Raw genomic sequence first — 12,078 nt, forward strand, 5'->3', positions numbered from 1 at the left:
GCTGAATTTAGAAAAGGCAGAGGAAACAGAGATCAAATTGCCAATGCCCACTGGATCATCAGAAAAGCATCTACTTCTGCTTTATTGACTATGCCAAAGCCTTTGACTGTGTGGATCACAACAAACTGGAAAATTCTGAAAGAGGTGGGAATACCAGATCACCTTACCTGTCTCCTGAGACATCTGTATGTAGGTCAAGAAGCAATAGTTAGAACAGGACATGGAACAACAGACTGGTTCCAAATAGGGAAAGGAATATATCAAGGCTGTATACTGTCATCCAGCTTATTTAACGTATATGCAGAGTACATTATGCAAAATGCTAGGTTGGATGAAGCACAAGCTAGAATCAAGATTGCTGGGAGAAATATCAACCTCAGATATGCAGATGACACCACCCTTATGGAAGAAAGCAAAGAAGAACTAAAGAGCCTCTTGATGAAAGTGAAAGAGGAGAGTGAAAAAGTTGTCTTAAGACTCAACATTCAAAAAATGAAGATCATGGCATCTGGTCCCATCATTTCATGGCAAGTAGATGAGGAAACAATGGAAACAGCGACAGACTCTTTCTTTTCAGACTTTATTTTTTTGGTGCTCTAAAATCACTGCAGATGGCAACTCCAGTCATGAAATTAAAACACACTTGTTCCTTGGAAGAACATCTATGATAAACTAGTGAAAGTGGAGTCACTCAGTCATATCCCGACTCTTTGCGATCTCATGGACTGTAGCCCACAAGGCTCCTCAGTCCATGGAAATTTTCCAGGCAAGAGTGCTGGAGTGGGTTGCCATTTCCTTCTCCAGGGGATCTTCCTGACCCAGGGATCAAACCCGGGTCTCCCACATTGCAGGCAGATGCTTTACTGACTGAGCCACCAGGGAAGCCCATGATAAACCTAGATAGCATTTTAAAAACAGAGACATTACTTTGCCAACTAAGGTCTGTCTAGTCAAAATTATGGTTTTTTCAGTAGTAATGTATGGATGTGAGAGTTGGACCATAAAGAAAGCTAAGCACCGAAGAATTGATGTTTCTAAATAGTGGTTTTGGAGAAGACTCTTGAGAGTCCCTTGGACTGCAAGGGGATCAAACCAGTGAATCCTAAAGGAAATTAGTTCTGAATATTCATTGGAAGGACTGATGCTGTAGCTCAAATTCCAATACTTTGGCCACCTGATATGAAGAACTGACTCATTGGAAAAGACTCTGAATCTAGGAAGGATTAAAGGCAGGAGAAGGGGACGATAAAGGATGAGATGGTTGGATGGCATCACTGACTCAATAGACATGAGTTTGAGCAAGCCCCAGAAATTGGTGATGGACAGGGAAGCCTGGTGTGCTGCAGTCCAGCTGATGCCCATAAGTGGAACAATGTTAATGTTCCTTGATGTATGAGTGGATAGATAAAATATGGATTTTTAAACTATTGTATAAGGGACTATTTTCGTGCAGCTTTCAAAAAGAGTGAAATTCTGACATAGGCCATAATATGGATGAACCCTGAAGAAATTATGCTAAGTAAAATATGCCAGTCCCAGAAAGACAAATATTGCATAATTCTAATTATATGAAGTATCTAAAGTGGATTCTTTATTGTCTGAGCCCCCAGGGATGCCCATTTAGACTAATAGAAGCAGAAAGAATGATGGTTGTAGGGATTATGGGAGGTGGAAATTGGAGTTGCTATTAAATGGGTACAAAGTTTCAGTGGTGCAAGGTGAAAACATTCTAGAGATCTGCTGTGCAAAAATATGCATACAGTTAATACTGCACTACATACTTAAAAATCCCTGTCCATCACCAACTCCCGGTGCTTGCTCAAACTCATGTCCATCGAGTCGGTGATGCCATCCAACTATATCATCCTCTGTTGTGCCCTTCTCCTTCCACCTTCAATCTTTCCCAGCATCACGGTTTTTTCCAATGAGTCAGCTCTTTGCATTAGGTGGCCAAAGTATTGGAGCTTCAGCTTCAGCATCAGTCATTCCAATAAATATTCAGGACTGATTTCCTTTAGGATGGACTGGTTGGATCTCCTTGCTGTCCAAGGCACTCTCAAGAGTCTTCTCCAACACCATAGTTCAAAAGCATCAGTTCTTCGGTTCTCAGCTTTCTTTCTGGTCCAACTCTCACATCTCTACATGTCTCTGCTTTTTAATATGGTGTCTAGATTTGTCATATATTTTATTTTTAGTTTTCATCTTCAGTTCAGTTCAGTCACTCAGTCGTGTCTGACTCTTTGCGACCCCATGAATCGCAGCATGCCAGGCCTTCCTGTCCATCACCATCTCCCGGAGTTCACTCAGACTCAAGTCCATCGAGTCCATGATGCCATCCAGCCATCTCATCCTCAGCCGTCCCCTTCTCCTCCTGCCCCCAATCCCTCCCAGCATCAGAGTCTTTTCCAATGAGTCAACTCTTTGCATGAGGTGGCCAAAGTACTGGAGTTTCAGCTTTAGCATCATTCCTTCCAAAGAAATCCCAGGGCTGATCTCCTTCAGAATGGACTGGTTGGATCTCCTTGCAGTCCAAGGGACTCTCAAGAGTCTTCTCCAACATCACAGTTCAAACGCATCAATTCTTCGGCGCTTAGCCTTCTTCACAGTCCAACTCTCACATCCATACATGATCACAGGAAAAACCATAGCCTTGACTAGACAGACCTTTGTTGGCAAAGTAATGTCTCTGCTTTTGAATATACTATCTGGGTTGGTCATAACTTTTCTTCCAAGGAGTAAGAGTCTTTTAATTTCACGGCTGCAGTCATCATCTGCAGTGATTTTGGAGCCCCTCAAAACAAAGTCTGATATTGTTTCTACTGTTTCCCCATCTATTTCCCATGAAGTGATGGGACCGGATGCCATGATCTTTGTTTTCTGAATGTTGAGCTTTAACCCAACTTTTTCGCTCTCCTCTTTGACTTTCATCAAGAGGCTTTTTAGCTCCTCTTCACTTTCTGCCATCTTATTTTCAAGTAATTGCTTAACAAAGTCCATTGCCCACTGTACAAACTCAATAAATACTTCTCAGCTGACTAAATGCTGCCTGGAAAATCAAATGGTTAAGATAGGAAGTCAATGTACAAAATCTTGACTTTGGAATGTGCCTATTCAGGGTGGGGTTGCTGTGATCTCAGAGAACTATTTAGGAATGCAAGTTAGCTCACCTATATACAGGTAAGCATATAACATACTTTAATAATTCAGTGTAAAAAATTATTTCCATATATTCTGTAACATAACCTCTCAAATAGAACTTTTCTAAAAACTTAACAGGGATATTATACAACAGACAAGAACAGCCTGTTGTTAGCATCTTTAATTCCATAGCCAAAGCAACAACACAAACCATTATGGCAACAAATAAATCATTCCTTTCTTTACTGAAGAACAGAGAATATTTACTGGGTACTCGCTTTCTGCAGTAAGCAGCAAGGGATGTGGTTTTGCTAACGTTATGGAATGCATGAAAGCAGTTGCCAAATTGGGAAGCTCTCAAGAAGGCTTGCTGAAGTATGTTTTGTAACTATATACACACATACATACACACACAATCCCACAATGGATGGAACCATAATTAACACAAGTTTCCAAAGTTAGTTTGAGGTTTTTATTCAACTGGCAGAAAATGAGGAGAAAATAAAAGGCTTCTTTTAGAGCTGTGCCAAATTTCTCTGGAAGGAACACATTTTGTTTGCAAATAGGATAACCACGTATTTCAAATAGAGTGCACATAGTTTTCTTGATGACTAATTTATATAGCCTAAACAGAACTTTAATAATTTACACTGTCCTCAATTTCCAAATAAGATATATATATGAAAATAAAAAGTTTTAAGATGTTTCCATGACATAATGTATACAACCTAAGAAACACATCATGTGAATAGGGTCAATATATATGTCTCTATTTTTCCAATTTTAGAATTTCTGGAACAATTTCAAGGCAAATAGGAAAGATGAAAAAACGAGACAAAAACAGACCCTTCCCAACCTAGAAAACATAAAATCATACTCCTCTTCTTTTAAAATTTTCTGGTTCTCTTGATTAAATCATCTAAGATATTAAAATTCAGTGGTGTGTAGAAAAACAGTTAGTTTCATAATGTTGGTGCTAATGAGGCCATAAGTCATATTATTGAAAAAAATTAGATAAAGTTATCCAAAAAGTAATTACTACTCACTGGAAATTCAACCATTAATATTCATTAAAATGTCTTGCCTTCAGGTCTGTGTCACACTTTTAAATATTGTAATTTTAAAACTGAAGAAAGTAACGAGAAGGAAGTTAAAGATTAGTATTATAATAGTATTCAGGACGTCAACTGGCTTTCTTCAGTTCTGACATTTTTCTTAATGAAAATTTAAGAGAAACACAATTTACAAACTGAAGAGGATTTACAAAGTTATCCTGTGTTCTTCACCTAGTATGATATGCATAATTTAAAACATTAAATTAAGGAGTTGAGGGCAAGATGGAGTGGAAATTAAGAGGTACAAACTACTATGTATAAAAAAATAAAAAGTGCTACATTAAAAGGATCATACACCATGATCAACTTAGATTTATCCCAGAGGTGCAAGGATTTTTCAATATGTGCAAATCAATCAGTATGATACACCACATCAACAAATTGCAACACCATATGACCATCTCAATAGATGTAGAAAAAGCCTTTGACAAAATTCAACATCCATTTATGATTTTAAAAAAACCTCTCTAGAAAGTGGGCATAAAGAGACCATCCCTCAACATAATAAAGGCCACATATGACAAAACTGCAGATAAATCATACTCAGCTGTGAAAAGCTGAAAGCATTTCCTCTAAAATCAGGAACAAGACAAGGATTTCCACTCTTACCACTTTTAACCAACTTAGGTTTGGAAGTACTAGCCATAGCCATTACTGAAGGAAAAAAATGAAGGTACTCTAAATTAGAAAAGAAGAAGTAAAATGGTCACTGTTTGCGGATGACATAATACTACACAGAAAATCCTAAAGATACTACCAGAAAACTACTAGAGCTCATCAATGAATTTGGCAAAATTGCAGTATACAAAAATAATACACAGAAATCTCGTATATTTCTATACCTTAACAATGAAGAATCAGAAAGAAAAATTAATAAAACAATCCCACTTACCACTGCAACAAAAAGGATAAAATACCTAGGAATAAACCCATATAAGGAGGCAAAAGACCTGTACTCCAAAAACTGTAAGATGCTGATGAAAGTGAAGATGACACAAACAGATGGAAAAAATATAAATGTTTTTGGACTGGAAGAATCAACATTGTCAAAATGACTATACTATCAGGGCAATCTACAGATTCAGTGCAATCCCTATTAAATTACCAATGGCATTTCTCACAGAACTAGAACAAAAATCTTAAAATCTGTAGGGAGACACAGAACCCCCTGAATAGTCAAAGCAGTCTTGAGAAAGAAAAACAGAGCTGGAAGAATCACCTTCCCTGACTTCAGACCATACTATACAGCTACAGTCACCAGAACAGAAACATCCATCGACAGAACAGGGTAGAAAGTCCAGAAATAAACCCACACACCTATGGTCATCTAATCTACAACAAAGGAGTCAAGAATATACAATGGAGAAAAGACAGTATCTTCAATAAGTGGTATTGGAAAAATAGGACAGCTATGTGTAAAAAAATGAAATTAGAACATTCTTTGCCACCATGCAAAAAAATAAACTCAAAATGGATTAAAGACCTAAATGTAAGATTGGATACTATAAAACTCTTAGAACATAGGGAGAGTATTCTTTGACATAAATTTCAGTAGCATATTTACTTGTCTCCTAGAGTAATGTAAATAAAAACAAAAATAAACAAGTGAGACCTAATCAAATTCAAAAACTTTTACACAAGCAAAGGAAACCATAAACAAAACCAAAAGACAACCCACAGAATGTGAGAAAATATTTGCAAAAAAAGAGACCAACAAGTGATTAACCGCTAAAATTTACAAACAACACACGCAACTCAATTAAAAAAAAAAAAAACTAAATCAAAAGATGGACAGAAAATCTAAACAGACATTTAACCAAATGAGACATACAGATGGCCAAGACATATGAAAATATACTCAATATTGTTAATTATTAGAGAAATGCAAATCAAAACTACAATGAGACAATACCTCCCACCAGTCAGAAGGACCATCGAGTCCACTCAGACTCACGACCATCGAGTCTGCAAACAATGCTGGAGAAGGTGTGTAGAAAAGGGAATCCTTCTACAGAGTTTGGTAATGTAAATTGTTCCAGCTACTGTGGAGAACAGTATGACAGTTCCCGACGAAATTAAAAATAGAGCTACTACATGATCCAGCAATCCCACTCCTGGGTACATATCTGGAGAAAATCATAATTCAAAAAGACATATGTGCCCCAATGTTCACCGCAGCATACAATAGCCAGGACATGTTTTCAGGGAGGAGGGGACATAGTATACCTATGACTGATTCATGTTGATGTTTGGTAGAAATCAACACAATACTGTAAAACAATTATCCTTCAACCAAAAATAAATAAATTCTAAAAAAATAGCAAGGACATGGAAGCAACCTAAATGTCCATGGAGCAAAAGTCACTCAGTTGTGTCCAACTCTGCGATCCCATGGACTCCATGGAATTCTCCAGGCCAGAATACTGGAGTAAATAGCCTTTCCTGTCTCCAGGGGAATCTTACCAACCCAGTGATTGAACCCAGGTCTGCTTCATTGACGGCAGATTCTTTACCAGCTGAGCCACCAGGGAAGCCCCAAAAAACTGGAGTGAATAGCCTATCCCTTCTCCAGCAGATCTTCCTAACCCAGGAATTGAACCAGGGTCTCCTGCATTGCACATGGATTCTTTACCAACTGAGCTATTAGGGAAGTCCAGATAATATAGGAGAGGTGGTATGTATATACAGTGGAATATGACTCAGCCACTGAAAAGAATGAGATAATACAATTTGCAGCAACATGGATGGATGTGGAGACTATCATACTAAATGAAGTAAGTCAGAGAAAGACAAATATCATATGATATCAGTTATATGTGGAATCTAATAAAATGATACAAATGCACTTATTTACAAAACAGAAACAGACTCACAAATTTAGAGAATGAACTTATGGTTACCAGTGTGGAAAGGTGTGGTGGAAGCATAGATTGTGAGTTTGGGACAGACAAGTATGCACTGCTATATTTAAAATATAAGAGCCTCTTGCTGAAAGTGAAAGAGGAAAGTGAAAAAGCTGACTTAAAACTCAACATTCAAAAAACTAAGATCGTGGCATTTGGTCCCATCACTTCATGGCAATTGATGCGGAAACAACGGAAACAGTGACAGACTATTTTCCTGGGCTCCAAAATCACTGCAGATGGTGACTGCAGCCATGAAATTAAAAGAAACTTGCTCCCTAGAAGAAAAGCTATGACCAACCTAGACAGCATATTAAAAATTAGAGACATTACTTTGCTGACAAAGGTCTGTCTAGTCAAAGCTTCCCCAGAAGCCACATATGGATGTGTAAGTCGGACCATAAAGAAAGCTGAGTGCTGAAGAATTGATGCTTTTGAACTGTGGTGTTGGAGAAGATGCTTGAGAGTCCCTTGGACTGCAAGGAAATCAAACCAGTCAATCCTAAAGGAGATCAGACCTGAATATTCTTTGGAAGAACTGATGCTGAAGCTCCAATACTTTGGCCACCTGATGCAAAGATCTGACTCATTGGAAAAGACCCTGAATTTGGGAAAGATTGAAGACAGGAGGAGAAGGGGACAACAGAGGATGAGATGGTTGGATGGCAACACCAACTCGGTGGACATGAGTTTGAGCAAGCTGGGAAGCCTGGTGTGCTGCAATCCATGGGGTCACAAAGATTCGGACACGACTGAGTGACTGGACTGAACTACAGTAGTCCTGGTGAAGAATAAATAGGACCTAAACTAAAACATTAGCAATGAAAATGGCTTCAAGGGCAAAGTGGGGAAATTTGAGTCACAGTAGAGATCAGGATAAAGGTGATAATTGATGGCATGAAGTCATTCAGGAGCCAGGAGAAGGTTTGATACAAAACGTTTATGAAACCTGAATACTGAGGAAGGGGAGGAATACCTCTTCTATGGAGACAGAAAGGGAGGAGGAAATATGGTTGTGTATATATGGGGGGAGTTGACAGGTGGCCAGTAGTGTTGCCAGATAACACACGGCATGTCCAGTTAATTTGAACTTCACATAAACAGTGAATAACTTTTAAATACAATATGTTTCAAATACTGTACCTTCATATTCTCACAAGTTTCCTTTTCTTGAATGCCATACATCTCTTATATATAATGCCATGCATGCATACTTGTCTGCAAATTCCTATTCATTCATCATGTCAGCTCAAGTGCTACCTTCTCTACAAAGTGCAATCTGAGTCCCCTAACCCTGTACTCACACAGTATCACATATTATATGCTATTTACACAGTTATAATAAAGGATTTGCTACATATATTCCTCTAGATTATAAGTTTCTTGAAAACAGGGAGCAGGACTTTTCACTTTTGTAGCCCTTGTCTGTCATGTCATGTAAGAGGCAGTCAGTAAATATTTATTGATTGAATGAATGTTTTATTACACTTCAGATCTTTATAACTTCTTTTCCAGCTTTTTCTAGCTCATCTCTTTGCTTTCATTTTCTCTCCTGTTAAACCATTCTCCATGGCGACATAAGAGGTATCTTTATAAAACATAAATCACCTACAATGCTTTGCTCCTTAAAAATTGCTGATTACTTCATGATACGCATGGAAGAAGGAGAGACTCTTCAACATGGTCTTAAATCTTTCCCACAATTTAATCCCCAAACTAAGTGGTTAAGAGCTCTGACTTTGAAATCATGTCTGGATTAGAATCCTGTCTTAGTCACTTGAAAAGTTATGTGACTGTGAGGGAATAAGTTAACTATCTATAAAATAGGGGTAATATCTACCTCATAAAACTGCTGTGAAGATTAAAGGAGGTGTCTCCAAAACATTTACTATAGGGTTTTAGGACTTGCCACTATAGTACACTAACAAATATAGCTATATTAATATCCTTTCCAGCTTCATTCCCTAACACTTCCTCTCTACTCCCACTAATAACCTTCTGCAGCAGCTACACTTCATAACATGCCAGTTCTCCAAACTTCTGGCTGTTTCATCATTCTGCATATTTATTCACAATGCTTTATTTGTTTATAATGCTCATTCTATGGCAGCCTGCTTGGAAAGCCTGGCATTTAAAGTTCTGCTATGGATAATATCTAGTATATATACACAGTAACAGTAAAGGAAGTTAGAAATGACCAGGTTTTTCTGGTAGTTTGTGCTATGTATAAATTCTCGAACTGCATAGGCTTTCTTTATTTTAATCAGTAGATATTTTACAGGCCCTAAATACTTTACTGGTTTTAGTGGTCAGAATGCTCTCACCTATTTTGTGTATGCTATAGATTTTTGGCTTTTTAAATTTTTTTCACTTCTTAAAAGAAATCCATTTTCAGTTACTTGTGAGCTTTGCAAATACTGTCACCCTAATCTAAGTCTAGACCAAACCAGGAAAATCATTTCCAATAACCTGAACCCAAGAGACTGTATAAACATACTTCTACTCTAGGAGTATGTCTTTTGACACCAAAAAAACAACCAGACACGCAAACTACTTCCTGATTATTTTGAAATAAGATCTAAAAGGGTTTTTAAAATGTACTCGAGACAGCTCAAAAATATCCAGAAATGTTTTGATATTTCTAAAGTATTTTTTACCCATTCATGGAGATTTGAGAGTAGAAAACTACAGATACCATGCTCTTCCTTTTTTTCCTTTCTTTTTGTTTGTTTCTTTACCTTTGATCCTTCAGGGCCATTTTGTCCAGGAATCCCAATATCTCCAGGAAAACCCTAGGGAACACAAATAATACAGGGAGTTTATTCCATAGAAAATTACTTTAAATTTATTAAGCATACAAAAATTCCTTTTGCCTTTCTTTGAAGTCCAGTTAAAATGATTTATTCTCCTCAAAATTAATTAATTTAATACCTTTCAGTATTAAAGATTGTTAGGCAGTTGTCTGATAATGGAATGCAAAACTTATAAAGTATACTAAAATAAAGCTTACTCCATCAATTATTCACAAGCAATCCTCAGACCCAAAGAAAATTCTCTAATCTAGTCTAAGAAATTTTAAAAATCATATTCAGAATCATTCAACACTTGAAAAAGAAGACCAAAATATATGTAACAGGTCTTTTAAGTGTCATATGGGACACAGAGTCACCCAACAATTAAGAGAATGTACTTTGTTAGACTCACTGTTTACTGACTACACATGAATTCTTCTGTTTGGTAGAAAAGGAAAAAAACTCCACAGGTTACAGCTTAATATACAGGATACTAATTAGTTTTACATCAAACTCAACTATCTTATTCTAACATTCCCATATTCAACTGTCTATAAATGGATCAAATGTTCTTTGAATTTATTTTGACATTTTACTGGTTCTATCATTAGTTAATGAATTGAATAAAATCTTTGACCTACGTTTACTTAATATTTGCCTGAAAATCATAATATTACCTTTTTGGAAATTAAACTTTAGCAGTCTAAAACTGTTGTTTCAAGAAAAATGGACCAGTGTTAAATAAGTCTATGCTGAGATAAAGCCAAGAGTGTTGCTCTAAAATGTTAGAGCAATATTCTTTCTCAAATAATACATTAGAATGAAATTCATCAGGATCAGTTTCAATATTGATAATAAGCTAAGAATTATACTTTGCTCATATTTTGTCACAGATAGTTATTTTAGTGTTTTCTTCTGACATGGAAAAAGGAATAAAAAGCAAGATAAGTAGAAAAATCATATCTTTAAAAGTTAAGAAGGCGGCAATTAAGTATGAATATCAGCTAGAAAAGACAGTTCAGTGGAGGGATAAATATTATGATAATTAGTGCCAACTAATAAGATAGACTAGCAAGGTTGATTCTGGAAAACTCATTTTAGGGGAAAAAAAGTCGAAATTAAGTGATACCAATTCATCCGGTACGGATTAGGAAATAAATGTCTTGATTCCAATTTAAACTTGGGTTCTGTGGAGAAAATATTACTTGTGGATGTTTCTGCCAAGAGAAAAGGCAGTGGTAACAGAAAGCCTGGACACAAGGTCAGATTTCTGGAAGCTTTGGAACAGAACACATTCAATTCAGACATGCCAATTGCTTTTCTAAGGGAAATCATGGTTACCTATACCTTCTCTCCCTGGAGGAGGAAATATCAACCCACTCCAGTATTCTTGCCTGGGAAGTCTCTTGGACAGAGGAGTCTGGCAGGCTACAGTCCATGGGATCGCAAAGAGTCGGACACAACTGAGCGTGCGCACGTGTGCATGCACACACACACACACACACCTTCTCTGCCTTGAGTAATTTTTCTTTATCTTTCTTCATCTGCAACACTTACATTTTAAACAAGAGATTAAATAATATATTACTTGAAAATCTTTCTTTGACCTCCAATACCCTGAGTTAGGTCCCATCTAAGACCCTCACACCATCCTAGGGTCCTACAAGGTTACTTAACCTTGGCTGGTTTGCTATTCCTCATCAGATTATAACACAGGTATGTATAATAAATTATGTATGTTACATATATAATAAATTCCTGGAGGGCAATTTTATCTCTACTAACCACCATATTCCCAGAAACTAGTAAAACACCTGGCACATAATAAATGTTAAAAAGTTTTTATTTGTTTTTTGTTGTTGTTGAACAATGACAGGTATGTTTGTTTCTTTTGCCAAAAAAAAGATGACAACATGGCTAGTGGCTACTTTCGGCCCCTTGGTACCAGTTTACAACCACTGGTTCACAGCATCCTCATGGATAAATTCATAATTCCCATCCATTCAAAAGATAAGCCTAGAACACCTTTTATACTTGAAAGAAAGCTATAAAAGGTATAAAATTTGTCATGTTAAAAGAACTCTGGGAGTCTGAAAAGGATCTCACCAGCCAGATATGAGATAATATGAA

The 12,078-nt window shown here is 36.9% G+C and overlaps 1 protein-coding gene across 5 annotated transcripts in view; it reads right to left on the bottom strand.

Moving 5' to 3' along the window:
• Positions 1-12,078, bottom strand: part of COL24A1 (collagen type XXIV alpha 1 chain) — a 393,929-nt gene that overhangs the window by 213,137 nt on the left and 168,714 nt on the right. For all 5 annotated transcript variants that reach the window (XM_060400630.1, XM_004002153.6, XM_060400613.1 and 2 more), the window contains one exon: positions 9,895-9,948. In XM_060400630.1, coding sequence (XP_060256613.1) covers positions 9,895-9,948 — 54 coding nt within the window. The remainder of the gene's footprint in view (positions 1-9,894; positions 9,949-12,078) is intronic.

This window comes from Ovis aries, chromosome 1, assembly GCF_016772045.2.
Source record: "Ovis aries strain OAR_USU_Benz2616 breed Rambouillet chromosome 1, ARS-UI_Ramb_v3.0, whole genome shotgun sequence".
NCBI lineage: Eukaryota > Metazoa > Chordata > Mammalia > Artiodactyla > Bovidae > Ovis > Ovis aries.